At 47.6% G+C, this 12,286-nt stretch overlaps 6 protein-coding genes across 6 annotated transcripts; 4 read left to right on the top strand and 2 right to left on the bottom strand.

The window, feature by feature from the left end:
• Positions 1 to 263: 263 nt before the first annotated feature.
• N7483_004977 (isochorismatase family protein family) lies at positions 264 to 2,821 on the top strand (the record flags this gene model as incomplete). The annotated part of the gene is made up of 2 exons (XM_057088414.1): positions 264 to 323; positions 389 to 2,821. 2 exons carry the CDS (start codon positions 264 to 266, stop codon positions 2,819 to 2,821), a joined length of 2,493 nt encoding a protein of 830 aa, XP_056948243.1.
• Positions 2,822 to 2,980: 159 nt separating this feature from the next.
• N7483_004976 (rhamnogalacturonan acetylesterase RgaE) lies at positions 2,981 to 3,785 on the bottom strand (the record flags this gene model as incomplete). The annotated part of the gene is made up of 2 exons (XM_057088413.1): positions 2,981 to 3,621; positions 3,674 to 3,785. 2 exons carry the CDS (start codon positions 3,783 to 3,785, stop codon positions 2,981 to 2,983), a joined length of 753 nt encoding a protein of 250 aa, XP_056948242.1.
• Positions 3,786 to 5,400: 1,615 nt separating this feature from the next.
• On the bottom strand, positions 5,401 to 6,636 carry N7483_004975 (NAD(P)/FAD-dependent oxidoreductase; the record flags this gene model as incomplete). The annotated part of the gene is made up of 1 exon (XM_057088412.1): positions 5,401 to 6,636. The coding sequence occupies one exon, from the start codon at positions 6,634 to 6,636 to the stop codon at positions 5,401 to 5,403; it is 1,236 nt and encodes a 411-aa protein (XP_056948241.1).
• Positions 6,637 to 7,671: 1,035 nt separating this feature from the next.
• Positions 7,672 to 8,951, top strand: N7483_004974 (uncharacterized protein; the record flags this gene model as incomplete). Its single annotated transcript, XM_057088411.1, has 3 exons — positions 7,672 to 7,947; positions 7,999 to 8,288; positions 8,345 to 8,951. The coding sequence occupies 3 exons, from the start codon at positions 7,672 to 7,674 to the stop codon at positions 8,949 to 8,951; spliced, it is 1,173 nt and encodes a 390-aa protein (XP_056948240.1).
• A 472-nt stretch (positions 8,952 to 9,423) lies between these two features.
• Positions 9,424 to 10,380, top strand: N7483_004973 (NADP-dependent oxidoreductase; the record flags this gene model as incomplete). The annotated part of the gene is made up of 1 exon (XM_057088410.1): positions 9,424 to 10,380. One exon carries the CDS (start codon positions 9,424 to 9,426, stop codon positions 10,378 to 10,380), a length of 957 nt encoding a protein of 318 aa, XP_056948239.1.
• A 425-nt stretch (positions 10,381 to 10,805) lies between these two features.
• On the top strand, positions 10,806 to 12,004 carry N7483_004972 (uncharacterized protein; the record flags this gene model as incomplete). The annotated part of the gene is made up of 2 exons (XM_057088409.1): positions 10,806 to 11,355; positions 11,442 to 12,004. 2 exons carry the CDS (start codon positions 10,806 to 10,808, stop codon positions 12,002 to 12,004), a joined length of 1,113 nt encoding a protein of 370 aa, XP_056948238.1.
• Positions 12,005 to 12,286: the final 282 nt, after the last annotated feature.

The raw sequence follows: 12,286 nt of genomic DNA, 5'->3' as shown, positions 1-12,286 counted from the left end.
TTTTCGTGTGGAATTATCAGGGAATTATTAGTGGTGGGATGACTTGCGGAGTCACATAGCCACTGGAAGAGACACATATAACGAGGCCCTCATCCAATGTCGCCACCCATGAATCGAGTCATCCTAATTTCTGCCTGAGGTGTCTAATGTTCAGCGGCCCCACGGAACCACAGAACCCGCTTCTCCAACTCGAACCAACCCCCCCTCACTGAGAGTTGTTGATTTCCTCGGATGCGCTTCCGCCTCCGGATCATGTCTATACGATGAGCTTCTTCTCATACGGTGAACTCCCCCTCCATCAAGACGCGCAAGGCGCTCATATTGTTGGATTTTCAAAACGACTTCGTTCGTCCATCCGGAGCCTTCCATATTCCTAATACCCCCCGAGATCCTCGAGACCCTACCCGCTCTTGCAGCCGCATTCCGGAAGGTTGGCGATGTCATTTGGGTGCGCTCCCTCTATGAAGCCCCACAGTCGCTCTCGGACTGGAACTTCGGAAATCGTATCGTCCTAGAGAAAGAACCACCCAAGAGACACGCCGTACCTAAGACGGATGTGATTGAGGTTGGATCAGATCGCGATTCTCCAGAACCAGTCGATCAGGAGGCCTTTTTGTCCGGTCGTTCGCCAATATGCTGCGTTCCGGCATCATCTGGTTTTCAGTTCCCAGCTCCACTCCTTGCCGCCATAAACCCAGACCACGATACCATATTGGATAAGACGGGATATTCTGCGCTGGAGTCGACGGATCTTGTGCTTTCATTCCGCACGCGATTTGTGACGGAAGTCTATCTCTGTGGTAGTTTATCCAACGTCTCCGTTTATGCCACCGCTTTGGATGCCGTGCGCAATGGGTTCTCCGTGACATTAATCGAAGACTGTCTCGGATATCGCGAGTTTGGGCGTCATCGGGAGGCCATGCGCCGCATGGCTGATATACTGGGCGCGACTGGTCTCACCGCACAGGAGCTTTATCAGGAGCTAGATTGGGAGGAAACAGACACTATTGCTCGGGGCCCACCACAGTTCAAGCGACCTGCGGGCGCGTCGATTGGCATCGAAAGTGTTATGGATACCTTGGGGGTGGAGAGCGAAGAGCCCCCGGAGGAGAGGCCCGAAGAACAAAATGAAGAAAATCCCGATGAAGGACCTATCAGTCTGTCGGAGATTGCCTCCCTAACTCGACTACATCGAAACACAGCAGGAGCTGCCCGGGTTCCTGTTCAGGCGAACAAACATGTACGCGCGCGAGTGCGACGACCCAAACGCCGTGAACCAACCCCTAGCGCTGGCGCGGGGACAGATGAGGCTCCTCCAAATTCAAATTCAACTCCAACTCCAAATCCAAATCCACATTCAAATCGAAGCCCAAAACCCAAGGCTACTGCAAATCCAAACCCGGAGACTGCGCCGAAACCAAATGATCCTGTCATTGGGGAAGGCGACTCGCGCATTGTGTCAGAACTTGATATCCCTAAAGACTCGTTTGAGCGCATCCGGAATGAGGTTTCCTGGCAAAAGATGTATCATATGTCTGGCGAGGTACCTCGATTGGTTGCGGTACAGGGAAAGATACGAGCTGACGGTTCTATCCCCATTTACCGACACCCTGCGGATGAATCGCCACCTCTCAAATCCTTCACATCTACCGTTGATGAAGTTCGCGTTGCAGTTGAGAAAGTATTGGGTCACCCCTTAAACCATGTACTGATCCAACTGTATCGAGATGGACAAGACAATATCTCCGAGCACTCAGATAAGACATTGGATATTGTGCGAGGCTCTTTCATCTGCAATGTCAGCCTGGGAGCGCAGCGTGTGATGGTGCTCCGCACTAAGACCTCAGCAGAGCCCAAGGTAGAAGGAGAGTCCGGAAGAACCACACAACGTGTACCCCTTCCACATCGGTCACTTTTCATCCTTGGCGAAAAGACCAATATGCGATGGTTGCATGGTATCCGACCGGATAAGCGCCCGGGTGACTCTAAATCTCCCGAAGAGAAAGCATACGGGGGCGAGCGCATTTCGCTGACTTTTCGACACATCGGCACCTATCTGAACCCGGCCAACAATCTAATCTGGGGTCAGGGAGCCGTTGAAAAGTCTCAAGATGCTGCCCGTGCTGCTGTCCATGGAAATCCCGAAAAGACGGAATTGATGATCCATGCCTTTGGCCAGGAAAACCGTTCTTCGGAGTTTGACTGGCGTGCAGTCTATGGTGGTGGCTTTGATGTAGTCAATTTTGTTACAGCCTCACCAGTTCGTTTGACTCTGAGTGGAGACTTTGTGTCGGATCTCAGGGTACGCCTGGGTTTGAGCGAGAATGGACATCGATACGAGCTCACCGATCCACAACAAATGGAAACCGACGCGAGCAACGATAGCAAGCGACCGATTTACTTTGGTCCCGATGGAACAGCTGTTCATGGTGACTTGGCTATCTTGAAGCACCTGGTCTCGCGATCCACCGAGACTGCACAGCCTGGGGTTGATGTTTTAAAGGGTGGGAGCCATCTCTCTTGGACAGAAGACTTATTGGAAGACTGGCGCGAGCATCGTGAAAACAACCCTGGTATCGCATTTTCCGGCGGTTTGCGCCATTGGGAGCGAACCTTGGATGGTCAACATTATTTGGGAGGAGAAGTTTTTGGTATTGATGATTGTGGGCTTTGGCCAGTGTTGCGAGAGATGGTACAAGCTCAAGGTCCTTTTGATGCCCGCTTCACAAACCTGAATCAATACTACCAGCGAGTTGAGAAACGGAGCATTGTTAAAAGAATCTTGGAGGAATACCAAAGCGAGCAACCCGAGGCGTCTTGATGGCCCTTGACTATGATACCCATGCTTATATTTCTAGTATCTATGGACATATGATGAAATATGATGAAATTAGCAGCATTGAGCCAAGCTCAAATTGATATCGTCTCCTACCGCTATCTCCTAGTGATCTTTTCCAACCTCAAGTACTTTCACTTGGTCTTACAGACATTCACCCTCGAAACTAGTAGTGTTCAAGGCACCCTTCAACGCAACTCCTCCACAAACAACAGCCTTGAAAAAAGCTTCAGCAACCACCAAAGCTCCCGCAGGACTAGTATGAGTATGATCAATCGGGTAAAAAGCATCAACCACATCCGCCCCAAGAGTATCATAAATATCCGCAACATAAGCCCAATGGTCCACATACGCCACACCCGCCGTCTCCGCCGCCAACTCAGCATACGCAACGAATCTCACAGGATCATCCACGAACGTCCCAGTTTCCCAGGGATTATCCGGTGTCTGACTCGAAATAAGTACATTAGCTCCAAGCGCCGTGAACGTATTCGCTGCATTCTCCAGGTATGCCGGGAAAGTCAACACCGTCTCGTTTACGCCGTCGTAGACTGTAGTGCATGTTTCGTCGCCTGTGCCAGAACAGTCGGTCCGTCCGTCGTCCGTTGGTGTTAGAGATCCACCGTCATTGTGGCCGAATTCGATGATCACCCAGTCGCCGGATTGGACTTCGTCGGCGATCGCTGTGAAGCGTCCTTCGCGGGTGAAGGAGCGGGCACTACGGCCTGCGATTGCTTGGTTTGAGACAGTCCATGTTGTGTATGGTGCCACGAATTGACCCCATCCTGGTTTGTTAGTCCATGCTCTTTTTATTTCATTTGGCTCAGTTGGATATACCCATTGTACCATTCCCGCCTCCGCCAATAGCCATAGTTGAGTCTCCTGCTAGGTAGATCGTCCCACCAAGGACAGCGGGGACGAACAAAGAGATGTAAGAGACTGCCTTCATGATGAATAGTAACAATATATCCAAGTTTGATGGACCATGAATAAAATCATGATGCCACAACGTGAAAGCACGACGCTTTTATACTCCTCTCCATATCACGAAACTCGCCTTGGATCCTTCAAATATTCAATGTTTAGACTTCGGGAAGATTCCGTAGGATACGCGGAAAATAAAGTGCACATACTCCTGCAGAAATGCACGTCATTGTCATTTGACTCGTGGACCCTCGGATCAATGGAGAACGAGGGTCCAATATGCGGATGAAGCGCACTAGCGGCAGACACGAAACAAGAATACGGGTAGATCACCGGTCTTGGCACTTATTTTGATTCATGGACTTCGTTTCTGCGATATGTACGGTCCAGACTCCTTGACCAGTGGGGTAAATATGACTTCTATGAGTGAGGGGTCCACGGAGTATCATGTTTGGATGTGTGTGAAACTCGCTGTGTTTCGGGAAACTGGATGAATGTACACCGAGGATTAGATTGAGACAGGGACTATACGGGAGTATACTAAGCAGTTAAAGTTGACACTACTAAAAGATCATAGCATTAATTCCATGTTTGAGCACGTCATGAGTATCTTGCTAGCCCTCCAGGACTGGAGCTTGAGATTGATAGATTGATTGTTCCCATAGCCCTGGATCTCGGGAGGATATCACATATACAGTGATGAACTGCCCATAGGTATTAAACTAAGGCTTAGGGATTTTACAATAGCATGTAGCTACATACTTCAAAGCCTGAGATTATAAGTAGGACATTCATCCAATTCCAAGGTTACAGCTTTGAGGGTTATAGGCAGTAGCAGCATCCATAATATAAGCTTCCAAAGTTGGTTTCCAAAATTCTCAGTATATAACTTAAACTCCCGAGGTCATATTTATCTATTGAACAATTTACCTCCATATATCTTCAAATTATCATAAAACAATTATACTATCTAAGCCATATGATAATTTATTACCAGAAAATAAAGAGTATCACCAAATATAGAGCCTTGGAAGCTCAATGTGGGTGGCCAGAGGCAGAGAAGTGACTTCGTGGTGGGTGCCTGCAAACCCTGGCCTTAATATCGTTTCTCAGTTATAGGGGTAAAATCAGGAGTTCCAGTAACCATCCACATCGTAGTAGCCTAGCAGGCTATCGTATCTGTCCCAAGTTGATTTGACACTATGATACCATAAGTCTAGTTTGCTGGGACTGAGGGTTGCTCAGTAGCATCAGCGAGCGTGAGACTTGCCTAAGTGAAACACCACCGTGAGAAAGCATGCAGCGGACTATGTGAAAGGCTTCTGTGGATGGGCTCTTTTTTTGCTCTTTCTTTTGACACTAATCTTATATTTCTATCTATTTTATTAGATTGGTTATGATTTTCTGAAAGTTGAGGCTGGCATCATCTTGCTCATTTTGATGCCTCACTTGGTACAAACATCGCGAAATCAAAAGTCCCTGGTTCAATGCTCGCTCACACCATTCTTTTTCCTTTATTTTACATAACAGCACCCAATAGATCTTTTCTTTAATAACAATTTATTATGCGAAATAAAATGAGCGGAGAAACAGTAACTCTAAAATGCTCTATCTTTGAAACACAACAACATAACATCTCTTCAGGGCTTCGATATCGCATTAATCATCTGGCTAAACAGCTCATCTGAATCAGGCCCAACTGGGCTAGCCAGTTCTAAAGCTTCTTGGATATCACCAGGGGGATAGATCAGCTTCTGATTGATATAGCACTTGACTTTCTTTGCCATATCACCGGTCAACTTGATCTCTTTTTCCCACCCACCAGCAATAACAGCACCGCATGCACCAAGATCAAGACAGAAATTGTATGCAGCCTGTACATACTCCACCAGCGGTTCACCGAGAAGGTCTGCAGCGGCATTGTGTCCCGAGACACGTCCAAGTTGAAGAGCATGCTGACAGGACATCAGTGCGTAGTGGCCCTTGGTATCAGCGAGGGCATATGCAGCATCGCCAGTTGCAAATATAGACTCGACAGCCGGAACACGCAGATGCTTGTTGACACGAAGGCGGTTGAATGAATCTCTTTCACTAGGAATTTGTTGCGTCAATGGTGTGGCTCGAACCCCAACCGTCCAAATTGCCGTATTTGTCTCGATCCGTTCCCCAGATGCAAGGATCACTGCATCAGTGCTGATTTCTGTCACGGGAGATCCAAGTTTGAGCTCGACTCCAAGATCGTTCAAGGCCTTCAATATGACAGGGCGAGGGCCAGGTCCGAGCTCAGGACCGACCTGATCCGTACTATCAACCAATACCAGTCGCGCGTTGAGGATATGAGAAAGGCGTTTGGGTAATTCGGTGGTCACTTCAATTCCCGTGAATCCGGCGCCACATATCACGATAGTATTGCGAGATGGGCTTTCGGGAAGGGATGCGAGATTCTGAAGATGGTTCTCGAGCTTCGCCGATGAACTCAAGGAATCGACATTGAATGCGTGCTGGTCTATTCCAGCCACACCTCGAGGAACCATGACTGAACTTCCAGCTGCCAGGATCAAGCGATCATAGCTAATCATTGAGTCGATACCCTCGCCGGAGCGGATACGGACAGTGTTTGTCTCCGAATCAATGCTCTCTGCAGTGCCACAAACAAAATCCATGGCCGCAGCTTTGAAAATTGGTCCCAATGCGTGAGTCATCTGAGATGGATTGGCTTCGTACAGACGTGGACGTATGACCAAGGTTGGTTCGGGTGCGATGACGGTGATTTCAAGGCTACTCTCATTTTTTGTGAGAGTAGCTAGTCGTCTAGCAGACAGCGCACTCCAAACGCCAGCGAATCCTGCACCGATAATGACGAGTTTCTTTGCCATTTTTGAATTTGACAAGATGGTCGATTCTTGAATATCTTTGCAGGTGGATGATGTATTTGAATTGCAAATACTAGGTGAGTTGGTGATGATCTACTATGTCCAGTCGTGTCAGTGGTCTTTTATACATATGATCACAATTTTCAATACTCCACGGCAAACCGGCCATCAAATAAGCCCGAGTTCACCGATTACCGAGTCCGAGTTGACGAAACTATTCTCAATCTAAGCTTTCGCGGCTTGAATAACCATCGATGATCGGGGTCTCAAGTGGATACCCGAGTTCCCGCAATCGGATACCCGCATTCCATGACAACCGTGAACTCATCCACCATCATACTAGTCCTAATTCAATCAAAAGATATGAGCGCTGAGAACAAATCATCAGAAAGACAAGGCAGAGCTACACGATCATCATTAGCCTGTCTGCCTTGTCGTTCACGCCATTTGAAATGCGACGCGAAGCGACCGCGTTGTACCCGCTGTGTTGAATTCGCCAGGGATTGCGACTATGCACGATCGCGTCGGGGAGGACTCGACAGAGCAGCGTTGGCAGAGCGACGGAAAAGACTCGCGACAACCGATGACTCTGGAATAGCAAGTAGCCCAAGCCCGCAACAATCGGCGGGTTCTCAGGGGCAGCATGAGTTTCCGACGGGAATTCTTGAGATGGACCTGTCTCATAGCTATGGATTGCTTGATGGTCTTAGTGTTGGGGGTACATCTTCCAGTACAGGCACCCCAAGCACAATTCAATTGCAATGCAGCAATCTTGATGGAGACTCATTGATTGACTCATACTATAATAACTTTCACAAATTTCATCCTTTCATGTTACCCCGACGACACTTGGCAAGAGTGTATCAGGAACCGGGTCAACAAGCTACTCTCAATGCGCTCATTGCTGCGATGCGTTTGGTTGGAAACGTATACAAGTCCCGAGAATTATCAGGACCGCTGAGAGATCACGCCGAAGCTTCATTTTCACAGCTACTTTCAACGGACCCTGTCATAGTACAATGCCGGCTGTTGTACTCCATGGCACTCTTCTGGAATGAGCATAAAAGTGAAGCAAAGTTGCAAATGGATTCTGCAATTCGAACCGCCTGTGAGCTGGGAATGTTCCAGCAAGAATTCGCAGCCGATCAGGGTGGCCAAGATCTTGTAATCCAGGAGTGCTGGAGGAGGACATGGTGGATGCTGTATACGGTGGACGCTTATTATGCAGGAACTTTGGGGACTATGCATTTCGAAGTTTTTGATATCGATGCCACGGTGGATTTGCCTTGTGAAGAGTCGGAATATGAACTTGGAGTAAGTAGTATTCCCATTCGCAATCCCCCACACAATCTCACCCAGTCATAGGAGATCCCGCAGCCCAAGACACTACAGGAGTTTGATTGTCGCGAGTTCGCTCCAGATGATACTGTTTTCTCCTCATTCGCCTACCTCATCGGCGCTGTGCAATGTGCGGCGTTGGCCATATCTATGGGTCCCAAGATCGCCGCGAGCGATGACTCGCCACGCATAATACAAACCGCCGACTCCGCATTGAACGGCTGGTTGCTCATGCTGCCCAAGGATCGGAAGAAAGTCATGAACAAGGCAGGAGACATCGATGAACTGATGTTTCAAGCACATTTACTTATTCATGTGTAAGCTTTGCATGAAGACTCCACTCAGATTACTTGTTTGACTGACACATCCCCAGAGCAACAATCGGGTTACATCGGCCCTATTCAGACCTCAAGTTTAACCCAGTAGAAAAAGCCTCGAGTTGCGCCAGGGAACCTCCTCAAGATACACCCACACCAGATCTCGTCAATGTACATACCGTGCGAGTTCTCCGATCCGTGGAAGCACAGATTCGATTGCTAGCCCTTCCTACTCGCCATTTCAACCACACACCATTCACGACCTGCATGGTCAGCGAGGGAACACTGGCCTTGCTCTCAGCTTGCAAGTTTCTACTGAAGGGAAAAGAGCTGAGCATTGCAAGAGAACAGATCCGCATGACCATCGGATGTCTCAAGGCACTTGCCGAGCGTTGGCCGCGAACAGCAAGAAATGTGCGAGAGATCCAGACTATTGCGCAGCATGTTCTCGGATTTGGAACCCAGGCTCAGCCTTTGAATGATAGGCCAAGGTCTCAAGATGTACTAGGGTTTTCCAGTGCAGGTGAAAATGGAATATTGGGATCAGATACTGGGACCTCCAGTGATGATTTTAATATTTTGCCTTCTCTGGGCTCTATAGATGATCTATGTGGGTGGTATAACATTGGTGACCTGAATCCTAATATCTCGTGGGAGAGCTAGTTTTCAGATGAAATAATTGAGACTAAAAATGATAATAAATTATTCCACTTTTCTTATTGGTGTTTATAGAAAATGGTGTGAATATGACAACTACGGCAGTAGAAGGCCATTCACAAAAGCTAGAATCCTACAAACGGCGAAGGAAACTTGACTCACTCAATATTGAAGCTAGCCATAGAATTTTCTTGAATTAGAAATGCTGATAATTCTTACTTTACGCCTAAAATGAAATCAGCGTGGCCAACACTTGGAAGCAACCACATCGGGTACCCGGGAACCCGAATTCCCGCCACTCGCGACTTGAAGCTGACCGGCAACCCATGAATCCCGATACTCTCCATCAGCCAAATATGATGTGATCAAATTGAAAGACTCATATATAAGTTGTCCCGACTTATTGATCTCTTTATTCCTAGATAACTCAGAAGTCACAGCCTCGTTTGAAGAACATCTATCAAACCACACCACTACCATGAAAGCCGTTCAAATTCTGGGCGACGTTTCGTCCCCAAATATCTTCACCAATTATTCTATGGAAACTCCGGAGGTCAAGGACTCAGAGATTCTCATCCGGGTTCATGCTGCTGGAATTACCGGCGACGAAATCATTTGGCCTGAACCGTATGCTTCTGCCACTCGAATCCCAGGACACGAAATATCGGGTATTGTCTCAGCACTTGGACCCAATTACGACGGTCCACTGAGTATCGATCAAGAAGTCCTTGCTTTTTTACACACAGATCGGGGACAGGCACAGGCGGATTATGTGGTCTGCTTACCGGATGAAGTGGCCGTAAAGCCTACTTCAATATCCCATGCACAGGCTGCAGCGTTACCTATCCCACTTCTCACAGCATGGGAGGCAATAACTGACCATGCTATGGTTAAGCCTGGCATGAGAGTCTTCATCACTGGAGCATCTGGTGCCGTTGGTATTATGGCTGTTCAACTAGCGAGGAAATTAGCGGGTGCCTTTGTGATTGCGCTCGCCTCTCCTCGGAATCATGAGATGTTAAAAGGACTTGGTGCAAATGAAGTGTTGGATTATAATGTTTCAGGTTGGGAAAAGTCTGTGGTGGGGGTTGATGTGGTCTTTGATACTGTGGGAGGAGAGGTCCTGGCCAAGACCTGGGAATGTGTCAAGGACGATGGAGTGATTGTTACAGTTGGAGACCCTGCGCCCGATTGGGCTTTTGGAAGAGGTCAAGCCCCTGAGGCTGTTCAGTGTCCGAATGTTCGATATTTTCATTTCATTGTGTCTCCCAACGCGAAGCGGATGGAAGATGGAAGTGAGATGGTTGCTGCTGAATCTTTGACGACGCTGGCAGTCAAAAGATTCCCTTTTAATGAAGCCAAGGCGGCATGGGGGTATGCTCAGAAGAGAAACCGAGTAGAGAAGGTTGTGATTGATTTCATAGAAGAGAATTAGTACTCAATTTCCAATACAGCCAATGTTGAAGGTTCAAATGTTTAATCAATCTCCCGCAAACCAATTTGAAATATGAGGTCTATATAAGCCCACTTTAAGAATAAAAGCACTTTGAAGCGCTAGTATATAATTATTAGGCAAAACGAGGCCTATCAGACCGGAGGACTTGATACGGACGTATATTACAGTGACACTTCCTGAGACTTTTCATGGAGAGGAGCATCAATCTAACAACTTTAACACCGAAAGAACTTTGGAAGTGTCCATGCGTCTTAAACCTTGAAAGAAGTGAAGGCCACATGCATTTTTACTTCTACTACTACCTAGCTACTTTCCAGTTTCCACTCCCAAACCTTCGACCTATCTGAATAAATCTCTGCCCTTTACAAGAGTCAAAGGTGATTGGAGATCGAATATTACGCACCATGGAACTACTTCTTTTCAACTTGTCTCAGCATTTCTCCTCACCACAACCCTTGTTATCCAATTCAGCCATCGCAACGCAGCTCACAGTGTCGTGCAATAAAAGGCGCGATATCGTCAAAAACACGATAGTATACCGCGAAACGTATACCGAAATCTACTACGCCCTCCACCAGCACCCAGAGCATCCATGTCAAGAGGACCAAACTGCTACTGTTGTGAGAGAGCACCTGGAGGAAAACGCATGGAGAGTTGAATATGGGATCGGTGGCCACGGTGTGATAGGAGTTTTACACAACGGCCCTGAAGCAACTGTACTTCTGCGGTCTGAACTGGATGCTCTCCCGATCACAGAAAAAACGAATCTACCCTACGCCAGCGAAGTTGAGGAGATTGACACGGATGGGATAAAGAAAGGAGTCATGCATGCTTGCGCACATGATATGCATATGGCATGTCTTTTGGGTGCGGCAGATCTTCTGGAAAGAAGCTCGGAAAAATGGTCTGGTACTTTGATTGCCCTCTTCCAGCCAAATGCAGAGCAACTCCTTGGTGCGCGGGAAATGGTCGGCGAATGCCTTTTTCGAAAGATGCCATATCCCACCATTTGTCTCGCTCAGCACTGCGTACCTAACAAGAACGGGACAATTGCGGTCAAGCCAGGCGGGTTCTAGGCTATTTGGACTCCTTGAATGTTCGTGTTTATGGACATGGAGCAAATGAGGCTACGACCCAGCTAGCAGTTGATCCAATACTTCTGGCGGCTAATATCATCACAAAGCTGCAGATAGTTGCACGTGAAACGGATCCGAAGGAGCCTGTCGTTATTCGATGTAGTGAGTTCCACGGTGGCACTGATGCCAGCATTAATCCAGAGTATACCGACTTAAAGGTCGACGTGCGCTGCTTCTCAGAGCGTACTCAGAAATTTGCTCTAGATGTAGTTAAACTACTCATAGAGCAAGAGTGTCTAGTGTCTGGCTCGCCCACTGCTGCCTGTATTGTGACCACTGTGAGCTGTCCAGCAACTGAAAACGACGAAGAGGCAACTGGCCAATTTATGCAGACCTTGAAGGAATACTATGGGGATAGAGCCTCGAAGGTTGTGCAAGAAATGTCACCAGACATCACCGTTGCGGATGATTTCCCTCTTCTTGCTCAAAGTCTTTTGGATGAAAAGCCGATACCTTATATCTACTGAAATATCGGATCAACAGGCCCGAAGCTATGGGATAGGGTAAACAAAGAAGGAAGACTGCATGAATTGGCTCCTCTTCATAATGCCAACTATGCACCGGCAATTGAGCCTACTCTAAGAACCGGGACCGAGGCACTAGCTTTGGCTGCTTTAACGTTTTTGACCCTCAAATGAAGCATTTCTATTGATTTTGATACTAGATTGGAGTTGAGTCACAGAATGGAAGGCACTGACATGATGCATATGTTGTTCTATGAGAAATTTGTGGTTAAGGATGCTATTGAA

Source organism: Penicillium malachiteum (genome assembly GCF_028827825.1).
Source record: "Penicillium malachiteum strain IBT 17515 chromosome Unknown utg000002l:1.0-8849297.0:1.0-8852440.0, whole genome shotgun sequence".
NCBI classification, from domain to species: Eukaryota; Fungi; Ascomycota; class Eurotiomycetes; order Eurotiales; family Aspergillaceae; genus Penicillium; species Penicillium malachiteum.
This window is presented reverse-complemented; position numbering and strand designations above follow the sequence as displayed.